The following is a 17,598-nucleotide window of genomic DNA, read 5'->3' on the forward strand; positions in this document are numbered from 1 at the left end:
CCAAAACCCCAAGCTAGTTGGGGGGGGGGGGGGCTGCTCTTAATGCACCAAACGTTCTTGACTAGCAAGACATCTGGCGACCTTTCTGGCCATGACAGGGTTTGACAAGCACAAAGACGAACAGTAGAAATCCTCATCATCTCCAGATGGGCATTATCTTGCTGAAATGTTTGCCTAGGATGGTGTGCCATGAAGGGCAACAGAACGGGGCATAGAATATCGTCAACTTACCGCTGTGTTGTAAGGTGTCACAGATGACAACTAAAGGGGTCATGCTATGAAGAGAAATGGTACCCCAGACCATAGCTCCTGGCTGTCAGGTGTAGTAGAGTAAAGGAAGTTCTGGTGCATTTTGTTAGTGCAGGTTGCATACATTCAAGGCAAGCATACATCCATAGAAAAACCTATTGTTATGCTAATTGATTTATGGCCCCCTGGGTGTTGATTCATGATACCATTGGGATAATCTGTACTCTGAAATCCCCTATCCCTCCCCCTTCCCCTCCTCTCCTTACTCTCTGAGAACCCTGCAAATCTCCTCCTCCTCCTCGCTGATACAAGCACACTTTTGATATCAAATTAATTGACTAATCAATTAAATTGGTCAATTAATTACCTGAACCCCTCTAGCAGATACCCCAGCCCTTGACTCCTCTCTCTCACCTTCTCCTCTCCCTCACCCCCTCCCCTCCCTCACCCCCTTCCCTCCCCTATCCCACCCTCTCTCCTCCATCTGGAAATTGGCAGGAAATGCTCAGTCTGTGCTGATCTACAGTCTCAGACTCATTAGTCATGATACCTTACATACACTCCTGGAAATGGAAAAAAGAACACATTGACACCGGTGTGTCAGACCCACCATACTTGCTCCGGACACTGCGAGAGGGCTGTACAAGCAATGATCACACGCACGGCACAGCGGACACACCAGGAACCGCGGTGTTGGCCGTCGAATGGCGCTAGCTGCGCAGCATTTGTGCACCGCCGCCGTCAGTGTCAGCCAGTTTGCCGTGGCATACGGAGCTCCATCGCAGTCTTTAACACTGGTAGCATGCCACGACAGCGTGGACGTGAACCGTATGTGCAGTTGACGGACTTTGAGCGAGGGCGTATAGTGGGCATGCGGGAGGCCGGGTGGACGTACCGCCGAATTGCTCAACACGTGGGGCGTGAGGTCTCCACAGTACATCGATGTTGTCGCCAGTGGTCGGCGGAAGGTGCACGTGCCCGTCGACCTGGGACCGGATCGCAGCGACGCACGGATGCACGCCAAGACCGTAGGATCCTACGCAGTGCCGTAGGGGACCGCACCGCCACTTCCCAGCAAATTAGGGACACTGTTGCTCCTGGGGTATCGGCGAGGACTATTCGCAACCGTCTCCATGAAGCTGGGCTATGGTCCCGCACACCGTTAGGCCGTCTTCCGCTCACGCCCCAACATCGTGCAGCCCGCCTCCAGTGGTGTCGCGACAGGCGTGAATGGAGGGACGAATGGAGACGTGTCGTCTTCAGCGATGAGAGTCGCTCCTGTCTTGGTGCCACTGATGGTCATATGCGTGTTTGGCGCCGTGCAGGTGAGCGCCACAATCAGGACTGCATACGACCGAGGCACACAGGGCCAACACCCGGCATCATGGTGTGGGGAGCGATCTCCTACACTGGCCGTACACCACTGGTGATCGTCGAGGGGACACTGAATAGTGCACGGTACATCCAAACCGTCATCGAACCCATCGTTCTACCATTCCTAGACCGGCAAGGGAACTTGCTGTTCCAACAGGACAATGCACGTCCGCATGTATCCCGTGCCACCCAACGTACTCTAGAAGGTGTAAGTCAACTACCCTGGCCAGCAAGATCTCCGGATCTGTCCCCCATTGAGCATGTTTGGGACTGGATGAAGTGTCGTCTCACGCAGTCTGCACGTCCAGCACGAACGCTGGTCCAACTGAGGCGCCAGGTGGAAATGGCATGGCAAGCCGTTCCACAGGACTACATCCAGCATCTCTACGATCGTCTCCATGGGAGAATAGCAGCCTGCATTGCTGCGAAAGGTGGATATACACTGTACTAGTGCCGACATTGTGCATGCTCTGTTGCCTGTGTCTATGTGCCTGTGGTTCTGTCAGTGTGATCATGTGATGTATCTGACCCCAGGAATGTGTCAATAAAGTTTCCCCTTCCTGGGACAATGAATTCACGGTGTTCTTATTTCAATTTCCAGGAGTGTAGAAGGTGTGCTTGTATCAGAGAGGAGGAGTGGCAGGGTTGAGGATTTTCCAGAGGGATGGGGGAAGAGGGGAAGGAGTAGGGGTGGGGAGTTCTCAGAAGGGTAGATTATCCCTAGGGGGTTATAAATCGACACCCAGGGGGTCATAAATCAGTTAGCATAACAATAGGTTTGCCCTGAATCTATGCTTGCCCTAAATGTATGCAGCCTGCACTAATGCCCCAGAACCCAATTTACCCTATTACTATGGCTGTTTGAAGGTGTCAATGAAAGATTCTTGAACTTTGATTCGTGCTTAACTACTACACTGCGGCCATGAAGTACCACTAGTGTGCAAAAGAACATAGACCCTGTATTACAGTGGATATTCCAGATTTCTGTAGAAGTAGAAAATATACTATCTGATCGATAGTATCCAACCTAGCTGTGCATACAGAGTGTCTAACTCACTTCCTCCTTTCTTGAAAGCCACAGATGAAAATGAAACGTTTCTGTTTCTTGATTTAGCTGTGAATGTCCAACCTGGTGGTTGCTTTATTCAGATGAGATTGGTAGTCATTGGATGTCGCCTGAGTAACGCCACAGATCATGTAAGATCTGTGGTAATACATCCATCAGGGATATTTCATCACTTCTACACTAGCGCAAGTCGATTGTTGGCGATATGGTTGTGAAGTGGCAATGCAAAAGAACAATCATACCTAAAGCAAGACCCCACGTACTAACAGACAGAGATCGTCGAGTGTTGCGGATGGTAGTTGTAAAAATTCGATGAAATCGGCGAAAAGAATCACTCATGAGTTCCAAAGTCCTACCAGCTGTCCAGTAAGTACGGTGACTGTGCACAGAGAGCTAAAAAGAATGGGGTGCAATGGTAGAGCGACTCCCCAAAATGCACACCTTTCTGTTTAGCGACACTTCATGGTGTAAAGAGCGGCGCCATTGGACTGTTGGTAACTGGAAACGAGTCATTTAGAGTCATGGATAACGCCATACAGTGTGGCAATTCAGTGGAAGGGTTTGGGTTCGACAAATGCCTGGACGACGTTATCTGCCGGCATTTGTAGCGCCACCAGTGAAGTTCGGAGGAGGTGGGGTTCCGTATAGAAGTGTTGTCTGCGGTCACGGTATGGTTCCCATATTGCGCTTAAGAAAACGCTAAATGTGGAAGAATATGAACACATTTTACAGCATTCTGCGCTGCATACAGTAGAGGAACAGTTAGGAAACACTAATTGTTGGTATCAGCATGGTAATTCAACCTGACGTAAAGCAGCATCTGTGATGCAGTGGTCTGTGAACAATAACATTCTTCAAATAGACTGGCCGGTCCAGAATCCCAGTCTGAAACCAGTGGAATACCTTTAGGATGAGCCAGAACGCCGACATCGCTCCAGATCCCAGCGCCCAGCATCACCATTGGTTTCGGCTCGTGAGGAAGAATGAAAGTGTTCCCTGCGGAGATCAAGCCATAATACAGACGGAGGGTGGACACCTCTCATATTAATACCCGCATTAAGTGTCCGAATAGTTTTGACGAGATAGTGTAAACTACACTATGTGATCAGAAGTATCCGGACACCCCCAAAACATACGTTTTTTATATTATGTGCGTTGTGTTGCCACCTACTGCCAGGTACTCGATATCAGCGACCTTAGTAGTCATCAGCCATCGTGAGAGAGTAGAATGGGGCGCTCCGCGGAACTCAAGAAGTTCGAACATGGTCAGTTGATTGGGTGTCATTTGTGTCATACGTCTGTATGCGAAATTTCCACACTCCTAAACATCCCCAGGTCCACTGTTTCCGATATGGTAGTGAAGTGGAAACGTGAAGGGACACGCACAGCACAAAAGCGTACAGGCCGACTTCGTCTGTTGATTGACAGAGACCGCCGACAGTTGAAGAAGTTCAAAATGGCTCTGAGCACTATGGGACTTAACTTCTAAGGTCATCAGTCCCCTAGAACTTAGGACTACTTAAACCTAACTAACCCAAGGACATCACACACACCCATGCCCGAGGCTGGATTCGCACCTGCGACCGTAGCGGTCGCGCGGTTCCAAACTATAGCGCCTAGAACCGCTCGGCCACAGCGGCCGGCGGCTGAAGAGGGTCGTAATGTGTAATAGGCAACAGACATCTATCCATACCATCACATAGGAATTCCAAACTGCATCAGGATCCACTGCAAGTACTATGACAGTTAGGCGGGAGGTGAGAAAACTTGGATTTCGTGGTCGAGCGGCTGCTCATAAGCCACACATCACGCCGGTAAATGCCAAACGACGCCTCGCTTGGTTTAAGGAGCGTAAACATTGGACGATTGAACAGTGGAAAAATCTCGTGTGGAGTGATGAACACGGTACACAATGTGGCTATCCGGTGACAGGGTGTGGGTATGGCGAATGCCAGGTGAACGTCATCTGCCAGAGTGTGTAGTGCCAACAGTAAAATTCGGAGGCAGTGGTGTTATGGTGTGGCCGTGTTTTTCATGGAGGGGGCTTGCACCCCTTGTTGTTTTGCGTGGCACTATCACAGCACAGGCGTACATTGATGTTTTAAGCACCATCTTGCTTCCCACTATTGAACTTCACTCCGTGAAGAGTGGGCTGCCATTCCCCAAGAAACCTTCTAGCACCTAATTGAACGTATGCCTGCGAGAGTGGAAGCTGTCATCAAGGCTAAGAGTGGGCCAACACCATACTGAATTCCAGCATTACCGATGGAGGGCGCCACGAACTTGTAAGTCATTTTCAGCCAGGTGTCCGGAAACTTTTGATCACATAGTGTATTTCAAAACTAGTGCGAAAAGCATGGTGTTAGTTCTGCTGTATCATTTAAGAACTTCAGTGTGATCCGTAAGCTGACAGAAATTTGATTGTGCTTTATTTCACCTAAGATTTACTCATAAAGCTCTATTGTCGTACGAAACGACGCCATGAGGTGCAGTAAGGATCGCTAAATTAGGTGCTGTATCATTCAGACCTTTAATTACGTGTAGTTTTTAAAAGCAAGTGTCGCAAACTGTGCCGATGCCTCTTGAACAAGACTGACACCCTTTGCTCAGACTAGCTCCTGGCAATGAAAACAGTTACGAATGAACTAAGCATGTACTTACGAAATATAAACTGATATCAAAGTGTAGAACTGTGCTTACATCTCAGTCTACAACAAAATGCATTTTTACACAGTTGACATAGATTTATGTTGCCTTTCACTGTTACAGACACGCGTACTGCAAATGCGACTGAATATTTTTCTCAATATGTCATTGAATATTACGTTTCCTGCACTTCTGAATATTACATATCGTCTGTTTTGACACATCTGAGATACATCTGTAAGATGACAGTCAGAGGATTTCGAGAAGAACGTTGCAACTTCTTCTCAATTTCCTGCAGGACACATACAGTAAAGATACAAACTACACGAAGTATTTTCGGAGTATTAAATTTTCTGTCACCATTTACAGGAACAAAAAAAAGGAAGACTGTGAAATAATTAATTTATGTGATGGGAAGAATCAACACTGTAGCCAGGACCTAAGTGTTGTGGGAGGGGGGGTGGGGGGTGGGGGGAGAGGGGGCGATAGAGGAGAATTCATGTTAGTTTGCTATGAATAACGGAATAGTTTGAGATTTCTCGACAAATGTCTTGTGCACTTTCGATTTTGAGTGATACCGTATGTTTGGTGAATTCGAGTTGGAAAGTTTTTTTTTATTTTTTATTTCATTTTTTTATGAGGGGATGGGGAGGGAGGAGCCGCCCTCGTCTGTCCGTCGCTGTTTATGAGCTTGAAAGATAATCTGGGCGCCTTGTAATAAAGTTTTGCTGTATTGCATAGATGTGATAGTACTTTAGTTGAGACACCGATACAGAAAATGATGTAAGCTTCATAACCAGAAATAAGTAAGTAATCTTCAATCATGACGATGGCAGCTCTTTGACCTAAGTAGACGACAGGAAGGTGCAGGCGCGCCGAAGTTGTATGCTGAGCGACCAGAACTGTACATCCAGGTAGACAGGTAGTACAGAGACCATTGGTTTGGCCATGACAGCGTCACTCCAGCAGTGTAAAATAGGCGGCGCAGCGGTTTGCACCCTGGAACCGCACCCCAGTGGCGGCGCGGAGGAGGGGGGGCGTGGAGACCTTCTTACGCTCATTCAGCCACTCTCATTTTAATTTTTCCACAGTTTCACTAAACAGATTAATATAAAATCTGGGACTGTCTCTTTAGAAAGGACACGGCCGATTTCCTTCCCAAAACGTGAGATTACATTTCGCCTGCAGTGGTGTCGTAGTCGACGGGACATTAAAATCTGTCCAACAACTACGAGCTTCAAAGTCTTGATATCTAGTTAAAACGATGACAAAAGAATCTGTGTTTTCAGGTTCCATGCACGTTTTCCCACAAACTGATGTCGCCATTAACAATCTCTGCAGCGTAAGATTATGTTAATGGTTCCCTGATGACCTCGCCGTGGTAGGGACGCAGAATCCCAGTGCTGAGCTGGAATATCAGTATCGAACTGAGTCAGAAAGAGAGTCCAGCACAGTAAAACTTCTGATAAGTTTGTTAACTGATTCTACCTAATGTATGTGCACAAGTGAAAGGAAGATGTGTGATTACACATTCTTAGTTTATAATTTCGTGGAACGCTAATTAATTAAATTTAAGTGGCATCAACTTTTATGTGAAGGACCAAACTGTCTCACAAACAAAACGACGTAATTAACTTGCAACCGCATCACAATGACTGACTGCCCCAAATTCGTATCCTGGGCTGCAAATATAACAAATTACTAATGGACAAGGTACGCGGTAACTAGGGCGACGAAAGTGGTCTCATTTAATAGCTCTTGCTGGGATATAGCAGAATACGGCAACTAACACGGGAAATATGATTTTTCCCTGCGGAAAGTTTGAGAAGTTCATTAATTAACTATCCAATAAAGTACTGTTTCCTAAAAACTGAGCATTAAGCGCTGAAGTACCCCAGTAAGATATCTACAGCCGCAGCGGAGGTAGCTAACCCCCAACTATCCGAGGGCGCCCGACTCGGAAGTAGTCGGTTCGAATACTGGCTGTGGAAGAAATTTGCACCAGCAGTATTTGACTGGCACGAGAAGATGAGATGGTGACAGACTTAAAGTTCCTGATCACCAAGCTTCGGGCCAATGGCCTGGATTAAACTTCAAACCTCCATTATATAGTATATTAAATTCTAAATCTCTCTGCAATGTCTCATGATGTGAAGGCCAGTGTCACTGTTGATTGCGATCCATCGGTAGGATGGTGGTATCAAACCATCAAAGTAGGGGGTCTCCTTGGTGCTGTTCGAGAAAAGCAGGCTAGGATCGCATAGACGGTAATTTGGACAGCAGGCGCTACATTTCTGAATTGTTAAGGCCGATGGTAGTGCGTCATTTTCGCGTCTCCCTGACGTTATCTTTCGACACGATAACGCGAACCACATGATGATAGTGCTGTCCTGATCTACATCGGCACAAATGTTGTCTGACTGTTGCCCTGGCCAACACGTGCTTTAAGTTTCTGACCCACTGGAGACACCTGGTTACTGGTTGGCTGACGCGCCACCATTCGCCAGCCGCTACGACTGATGAACTTTCGCACAGAGTTGACAGAGCTGAAGCAGTATGGGATGGTGCACTCTTTTCCAAAACCATTTCTGATCTCTAACGTAACTGTAAGAATTTTTTGATACGGATGAACTTCATTGCATCATCTACTACATTATCGGCCAGCCTCTGCCTCTGCCCATTTTCAAATGGCCTCAATATTTAATACCAGCAATCACCGCATTTTACTAACTACCACTTCTGGTACATTACTTACCGTTGCGTCGATGAAATGTGTGTCGTTACACATACAGGGTGGTCCATTGATAGTGATCGGGCCAAATACCTCACGAAATAAGCATCAAATGTAAAAACTACAAAGAACGAAACTCGTCTAGCTTGAAGGGGGAAACGAGATGGCCAGCAGTGTGTTTGTGCTGTACGTCGTAATCGCTGCTGTGGGGCCCCCTTGGTGTCTCCTGGGCCAATACAACAATCTTGGGCCTTCGTCAGGAAAATGTGGATGTCGTTACCAGGAAGACCTACTTAATTATGGCTCTGACCTTCAGTATCAAAACTGTGCTAGCCTGGTTATGGTATCAACTTCGCGGTTGCAACCTAATGTACATGCGAAATATGAATGTTGTAACCGGACTGTTCCATAGAACCCTCCAACGTCATGTTCTAGACGATTTATAAGACGTAGCTGACCCATTTTCTTGACATTCTTCTGTTTCCTTTATAAAAAAGGTCTCCAACACGGCGTTCAGTCTACAATGTCAAGGCCATTACTAGTGAGTAATAATAAGGTTTGTGTCACCCTTCGTCTTTGGGAAGGCTTTAACTCCCCTGGGGACACTTGCGATTCTACTGTCACCAGCATATACAGGAATATAAAATTCGAGAAGTTGGGGTTCATACTGAGGCATATAGACAGTCGTTTTTCGTCGCTACATTTGCGAGTGGAACAGAAAAGGAAATAATGGCTTTCCCGTAGAGGGGACCCACCGCCACGCACCGTACGGTGGATTGTGGAGTATCAGTGCTGATGTAGAAGAGGCGAAACCAGAGAAGGTTTGACGCTGAGATCTGGATGAAGTCGACGTTCCAACTCATCCCAAATGTGTTCGACTGGGTGCAGGTCGGAACTCGGCTGCCGAGCCCATTCACGAATGCTGTAGCCCACCAACAATTGCCTGAGAAATACGCCTTTATGGCAGGATACATTGTCATGCTAATACAAACAATCATCGTCTCCGATAGTATCTACACTGTGCGCAGTACATAATGCTGTAAAATGAGTTCATATCCTTAGACATTCAGCGTTTTCTTAGTCGCGATGAGAGAACCACACTTTAACCACGAAAAACACCTCCAAACTGCAACACTACCTTCCATTCTGTACTTTACTATTGGCAATGAACATGATGTCACGTAACGTTCTCCAGGCATGCGCCAAATTCAGAGCTTCCACTGGATTGCCACAGGTTATAGCGTGATTCATCAGTCCACATCTTTCACTTCCTCTCATCCGCTGTCCAGTGGCGTCGCATTTTACGCCACGCCATGCCTCGCTTGCTACTGACTACACAAATGTGTGGTTTACGAGGAGCTGCTGGACAATAGTACCACACACTTTTTAACACCCCGCGCGCGGTCATTGTGGTAGCCTTGGAACTCAAAAGCGATTCCTTCTGCTGATTCTACGCGATTTTTTAGGGCCATCCTTCGAAATGCTGGACGGTCCCTGTCCTTCAGTACATCAAGTCTGCCTAGTCTTGGTTTAGCTGCCGGTGTTCCTCCGCCGTTCCAAGTCACAGTCACACCGCCAACAGTCGACTTGGGCTGCTTTACAAAGTAGAAAAGTCCCTGATGGGATTGTTTATTTAGGTGTCATACCGAGACCCACGTCTTAAGTCACTGAGCTCTCCCGTCTGCCCCATTCTCCTGTTACCACTTCTCTGCTGACGACACAATACTCGCCGCCTCCTTTTTATGACGGCGGGTCCGTCTCTCGTGACATTTAGTGGTCAGTTGCGCATTACATTTGGTTGTCCGGTTACTTTTGACCAGATAGTATAAATACGTATGAGCTAGAAAGCACACGGAACGCCTAAGTGCTTAATGAAAGTGATTGGCCACTGCCTTCAGGGGATAGGACGTCAAACGGGCCGACTTGGAGCAGGAGATGCACCACAGGCCATTTTAATTTTCACTGTCTATACTTTTACAAATACATTCATAAAACTTCGTCAGGATGAACAAGAAGGATTCAGGATCTATTAAAACTGTAGTAAAAATTGAGATAATCAACTGTAAAATTTGAGATTTTTCTAAATATGAAGTTCAAAATGTAACAGCTCATTCATTTTTTCACAAATTAAATAGATTCTAGAGCTTCATACACCTGTAAGTATGGTTTGCATCCTGTGCAAAATACGTAGAAGAATCTCTCTTACTTACGAAGAAAAGTGTACCTACAGCAACAAATGCAGCCAAGAGTAATGAAAAAAATGATGAAATTTCACATGTAAAAAAAAAATTATTTTGCTATGTTTTTGAACTTCCACTGTTATGAGTGTGAATCCTGAATCCTTCCTGGTCATGTTGACAAAGTTTTATGAATTTATTTGTATAGACAACGGAAATTAAAATGTCCTCCTGCTCCAAGTCGGCCCGTTGGACGTCCTACCCCTCTCAAAACACCCCGGTCTGTAAACTGCAGGGTGTTTCAAAAAGATTCATCTGACTTCGCAAGACTGTCTTTTGCTCGAATGAAGACAGAAACTTGTGAACATTTTGACTTGCGCATATGATACGAAGTTTTCGTTTTCAAAATAATTACCCGATTTCTCAAGCATCTACCTTTCAAATAAACGCACATACAACCTTAGGGTACTTTCTACGATTACGCCTAGGATCAAAAACTTTAATTACCTTTGCGACAATTTCTGGAGTTGCTGCAGAGCATCGCAGTTCGCTCATAGTTGTTGGAAGAGAACGCAAGTAGGTACAGTCTTTCACAAACCCCACGAAAGAAAAAAAAATCACGTACAATGAGGTCAGGCGACCACAGAAGCCAATGGCGGGATGCGAGATCCGTACGCCCCCTTGAGCCCTCCACTCACAGGTCTTGAAAACGCACGTGGACGAGAAACAGGTGACGTCACAGCATGGAAATCCACTTTCCACTAAACTAAGATGCGTCAAATAAAGACACTGGCATGTCAGATTTTTGCCTCTTGTAGAGGAACGTGGCCAACAAAGACTCAGGCATGTCAGATTTTTGCCTCTTGGGGAGGAACGTGGCCAATAAGATTGACATCGTTTTTACATTATAAGTCTAACTGAAGAAATGCCATATTGTGTTCAGTAAAGCTTCGTATTTGGTGGGTTTTCTTTATCACAGAGAACGTCGTATGAAGATAAGTTGTCTGAAAGCATCAGAAACATTTTACTTACGATTTGTTATAATAAAACGACAGGAAACTACATATCGATAATTAAAAGCTTTCTGTATTTGCTGTTTTTAATATGTTGTGTGCAACGAAAGTATATCGTTTCAACACACACTGCAAGTTTTTACTATTATGAAACTTTGTGTAAAATACCGTATTCATACCTATCTCTTGATGTGATGGACTGCTTCAGGTGTCTTACCGGCAAATATCTTTTTCAATGAAGGTCAACAGCTTCGAAATGTCTCCTCTTCCATTCAGATTAAATTACGAAATGAATCTCGATCTTGAAATCTATGTGATACAGTACGTTATTTCAGAGTGGTGGTAGTCAATGCAACATCAAGAATATGGATATTAAGCCCTCACAGACTGACATTAGACTCTATACTTTAATTGTATTCAATTTAAAATCGAGAGTGGGATGAACATTCAATTGAGTTAATGAATGACTTCTGCTAGTATATATCTCAGATCGTTGTTCAGCATTACGAAGTGTTCCTTTGCCAGCAATCCGCTGTTGAAGCCAACGACAAGCGCAAAATCTTCGCGATTTTCTCCGCCCTTCTTCGGTTGTCGCTGACTAAATTAACGGAGCTGTTGTATGTGCGTGAATTCTCATAAAGAAACTGTATGGTTTACGCGCGAAATGCAGCCGGAAATTGCCGCTGGAGAACGCTGAGGTCACAAATCAAGATGAGGAGCACGGAGCACGTTCCGTGAGATGTAGCAGGTCATAGGGTGCAGCAACTACGATGGACACCACGTATGGCGTGCTTCGCGGTGAGAAACACGTCCCATGTGAGGACGGCTTTACGTCCAATCCATCCTTAAGGCGGCTCGGTAGTTGCGGGGTCAGCGTAACTGGATGCTGGGTTCGATTCCCGGCTGGGTCGGGGATTTTATCCGCTCGGGGACTGGGTGTTGGGTTGCCTTCGTCAGCGACATGCCAGTCGCCTAAATGGCGTCAAGTAAAACATATGCACACGGCGGAGTAGCCACCACACGAGAGAGAGAAAGAGGGGAGGGGGGAAGATTGTTCAGAAATGCTCTTTTCTCTCATGCAGAGGCCAGTGCGATTGTGCTCTGTCCTTTTTATAACGAAAATTTCGATATGTTCTCGCAATTGTGAAAAAAACGGGGCACAACAGGCAATAAACGAACGAGCAAGTCATCTGTTCCAGGGAACACCCACAGTTCCTATGACCTGCCGACTTCCAACTGTCACGTGGCAAACTTTTAATTTAGATGCTTAAGTTAAAAATTACCTCAAGCTGCTATCTTCATTCATATAGAAGATATAATTTTGTGAAATCAGATTACTCTTTCTGGAGTACCCTGTACTCGAAACTTTCTGACAGATAAAACTATGTGCTAGACAGGCACTCGAACGTGGGACCTTTGCCTTGTACTTGCCAGAAATGTTTCACATGGATGCATGCAAGAGAGTATAAACAGCAGTGCTTTTGGTTGTGTAAATGAGGCTGATCAAAGAAGAACAGAACGGCGAAGGGTTAAATGGTTCAAATGGCTCTGAGCACTATGGGACTTAACTTCTGAAGTCATCAGTCCCCTAGAACTTAGAACTACTTAAACCTAACTAACCTAAGGACATCACACACATCCATGCCCGAGGCAGGATTCGAACCTGCGACCGTAGTGTTCGCGCGGTTCCAGACTGTAGCGCCTAGAACCGCTCGGCCGCTTCGGCCGGCGGCGAAGAGTTAAACCCCGAGGCTTACGAATAACGTTGACAAAATATTTTTCACCACTGCTGAATTTTGCTACAGAAATAAGCAGTTAGCTACAAACTTTAAATTGCCTGTATGTAATCAGATAAATATAGTATATTTATTCAAGAAGCTTTCGATTTTGTTCAGTTGACACTTTACACATAATGCGATGTGATGTAGAGAACACGTTATAAACAAAAATATTCCTCTCGCAAATTTACTGAGGAAAAATACAAGTTAAGTATCTTCATCGGACGGACTTACCACGGTTAGCAATTGGAATTTGGTTTAGGGCATTTATTTAGTTAGTTAGTTAGTTAGTTATCCATTCATCTTTTGGTCGCTGTTTAGATCAATGCTGGATACGTAAGTGTATATTTACAATTCCAGCAACAAAAAATCTAGCACGTATATTATTTTAATGAAAACACAGGCAAAACGAAAGAGTTTACTTTTCATTGACACACTACGAGTATATAGGGGTCATTTCCCAGGATACTGCTTTAGTAATGCAAATTCTTTCTCTTTCTTTTGGATAAGTCCCAAAATGTTCCTTTACTCTGTACAAATTGTTGTTAAGTACTTTCTTCGTTTTGTTTTGAAAAACGGTAGTGCTTTATGTTTTCTAAACCGTTTGCTTTCCCCTTTACTCATCTTGTAGATAAGAATGGCTATTGCTCGCCACACTGGATTTTTATTTTTATCTGCTCGACAGCTGCACTGGAAAAACGATCGCAAATAAAACAATGAGATTACCGTACTGAAACGATTAAGTGTTATCGTACGTTTCACAGAAGGGAACATTTAGTACTTATCCGGAACATCGGTCTATGCAAAATTATTTGTATATAGACTATCTTGAAATACATTTTTTTCCATAGACGGCGTTACTGTCTTTATGATTGATGATACATTATGGCAGTTTAAAACATCATGTGTTAAGGCTACTTTCCCTTTAAAAAGATGTCGCATTATTTACAGCATTTAGCGACTACATTTCTGAAAGCACGGGATGAGCTAAGATACTTTTACAGCGTAAAATAAATGAGAAAGTGCAACATGTGACTATTTTCGACTATTTGATTAAGCAGGAACCTAACAGTATAGCTTACATTATTACGAGTGAAACCAACATTGATCGTTCTGATTGTCCCTGCTTGCTATAGTTGCTTCACTGTTTTCTGAAAACGTATGACTATTTCCCAGTTTGTGGTTAGGCAGCAACTTAATACGCCAACTTAAATTACTGCTAATGAAACGAACAACAACCGTATTTGTCTGAATGACCACTTACAGTCGTCGATGCAACTACCTGTCACGAGTATATTGCTGAAAGCGCAGACAGAACACAGATTTGTTTATAGCGGGAATCTGGCCATCTTCATTTCCAATGATTCATTGTGACGGTTATCAACATGTACACGTTTCGCAAACAACCACCGACACTATAACTGCACTTTAACCGTGATTTTATTGTTTATACAATACGGCTGCGCTGACTCTGTGTCAGAGCAATGCTTTCAACGCAGAAACTCTCTGCTCTCCGAAGCAGGATAGATATCTCTTTATATTTGGCACCAGTTCATAGCGTAAAAATTTATATCGCAAAGAATCTAGATTCCGGACTGTCTCCCTCAATTTTGCAGTTACCTGAGATGCAGGAAGTTCGTCAGACCAACTACCGTTTCTCTCTCCGAACAAACATTAACCACACAGATTTTGGAGAAGGTTATGCCTCATGCAAACACAATTTTCTTCTTTTTCATCGTTACGTGATGAGAGTATTGAAAGCAAACAAGAACGAAAAGTGAGCTATAACCTCAAAGTGATTTAGCCGTTTATTCAAGACAACCGTGCAATTGCATTGGTCAGATGATAGTAAATTATTCACCGATGCGCAGAAAATAATAGATCGACCATATGAGGTTAACACCTTATTTTATCCTGATTCGTAAGTAGAGCAGTGATACTGCCTCTCTCAAAACATCGCAGAAGCTGTGACCATCATGCAAGCTTTGAGGCCGAGCGACGTGTCACAGTGGTTAGCTCACTAGACTCGCATTCGAGAGGGCGACGATTCAAATCCGCGTTCGGTCATCTTGATTTAGGTTTCCCGTGATTTCCCTAAATCACTCCAGCTAAATGCTGCGATGGTTCCTTTGAAAGGGCACGGCCGACTTTCTTCCCCATCCCTCCCTAACAATATGGGACCGATGACCCTGCTGTTTGGTCCCCTCCCCCAAATCACCCAACCAACCAAGCTTTGTGTCAATCTGAGTGGACTGAGCAAGAGACTGATCATATCTTAGGCTTTACGTACGGTGACAGCATTCAACATCCCATCAATACTGTGCTGCAAAAATTCTATGGATTACATCGCATCAGTATCTCCAATAAAATGTGAATTCACGCAAACGAAGTTGACACTCGGCGCGGTTGCTGATGGGAGCGACCGTAAAGGCATTTCTCATTTACAGCGCTCCCATCAGCCACCGTGCCTAGTGTCAACTTTGTATGCGCGTTTAATACGTGGTCTACCTGGCAAAGGACGCAACACACAACTGGCACTTGTTTATTTCCGATTTCAACGCATACGATCACATCCTCGAACTTAAAGCGAGTGCATGTAGCACGGTAAGAAAGGTGGAAAGAGACAAAATGGCAGAGCGAAAATCAAGATTGAGCTTTCACATCAACTGCCATGAATTCTATCAAAGAAAGTCGCTCTAATAGTAAAGCTAGATCAGACACAGAAAGCTATCCCGACGTCACTGTGTGTAAGAATTTAAATTGCATTTCACTACTACAGCGTCTCAGGATATGATTTAATGTAACAGACTGTTTTCAAACTGAGCTAATTGTAGGGAAACACAGATATCAACTTATTTCTTCTCCTGTATCTGGCAAAGATTTCTGTAAAGTGAAAAAAAATTCACTTACATTGCCGAGAAAATATCGAAATCGTCCGCCATACTGTACTTGCGAGTAGTGTCGACTATCGATGTTACTCTGCTCGACGCTTCTATCGATTACGTGATAGACTTCAGAGCCGGAGTCCAGACATTGGCTGCGTCAGTAGGACTCGGCAGCGGTCGGAGATGTGTGGCAGATGACAGTGTGTTTTCAAAGTTGTGTGTGTGGTATTTTGTGCAACATCGTATGATATCTTACTGACCTGTGCTGCTTCAGTTGTTCACAATGGCTCCGACGATGAGTAAATTCGTATCGAAGAATGCCGCAGTAGGAATTGCTTCTGCCTCAGTCATCATTTGGTTAATCCAAACAAGGAATAAAAATCTAAGAGCGCAAAGGTAATATTGTTGTATCCCAGCAGCATCACATGTCATAAAATGTTGATATTACAATTTGTATCACTGCAGCTGTCACTACATGCTTTACTGCTTTTGTTTCACAATAGTACATCGTCTCAGACAAGACAATGTTATACATTGCGGTGATGTCTCGGGCGAACTATTTAGAGAGCGCATTACGGCATCTCGTGATGCATCTGTAGCGCCGTGATATTTATTACGTATCGCAGTGGACAAGCGTAGAGGACGCGAAATGCTTAGTTTTTGAAGTACGGCAGCGGCTCAGCAATGACAGCCGCGAAACACAAAAAGTAGCAGTGTAGAGAGTTTTGCCAGGATGTGCCAGTTTACATTTTACACACGTCGTTCATTATTTACTGTGTAGTTCAGTTGAAATTTATTTCTGTTTTGCCATTTCTGCTACGTGCGCGAGTACATGGGTACCACTGTTATGTGAAGACACGCCAAGTTATTGCAGTACTAGTTCCGAAGACGCCTTTCTTATTTTTCGACAGTATTTTAATTTTATTATATAATTGCTCATTAAATTATTCTAGATTACTATGTAAGAACGTAAATCGGTAAATTAGTAAGATCATTCAATTGAAAGATTTGTAACGAATCACTAAGGTGACTTATTCTTGTGCATGTAGGCCAGACTGGGGGGAAACATTTTTCCCTTCTCATTGTACTGACACATTCTCATCGTTCGTAGTGTCTTTTAGATTGACTGATTTTGGTATGATACTTACGCTTCACTATTGTCAGGAAGGTTAGGTGACATGTTTTCTTTGTCCATGAAAAAAATTGCATTTATTTACGTCGCTGTTAATCAGTGATCGACCGTACACTGCAAGATAATTAATGCAATGTTCAGAAGCTCAGGTGCCTTGCTGTGCATCACTTGGCTGTCACGAAATTTACATGTATAGTGTGTAATGCGTCACTGTTGTTTTGCACCTTCATATTTCAATATCAACCATTCACCATGCAAGACTGGGAAGACTGAGTGAGGATTATTATGTAAACAAGAACAATGATACAATCAAGACGAGGATACCGTAATAGCTTCAATAAGACATGATGCTGCTATTGTGTATTGACACTGAATCATGTCTTAGGTAGATTCGAATTTTCAATCAATGACAAATATCTTCTTTTAGCCAACAGTGGTAATAGGAAGTTCCCAGAAACATGAAAAAGGCATGTTTTTTATGGAAAAATGTAAACTGTAGTTATTTTGTATACACAAGCATACACCAGACATTTTTTGTGTGTCATGA

General features: G+C 44.2%; 1 protein-coding gene across 1 annotated transcript in view; it reads left to right on the forward strand.

Annotated features, from left to right (window-relative positions):
* The first annotated feature begins 16,060 nt into the window (after positions 1-16,060).
* Positions 16,061-17,598, forward strand: part of LOC126181417 (ATP-binding cassette sub-family D member 3) — a 122,228-nt gene continuing 120,690 nt past the window's right edge. The window contains exon 1 of the mRNA XM_049924769.1: positions 16,061-16,315. Coding sequence (XP_049780726.1) covers positions 16,203-16,315 — 113 coding nt within the window. The 5' untranslated portion in view covers positions 16,061-16,202. The remainder of the gene's footprint in view (positions 16,316-17,598) is intronic.

The sequence above is a fragment of the Schistocerca cancellata genome, chromosome 1 (genome assembly GCF_023864275.1).
Source record: "Schistocerca cancellata isolate TAMUIC-IGC-003103 chromosome 1, iqSchCanc2.1, whole genome shotgun sequence".
Taxonomy (NCBI): domain Eukaryota; kingdom Metazoa; phylum Arthropoda; class Insecta; order Orthoptera; family Acrididae; genus Schistocerca; species Schistocerca cancellata.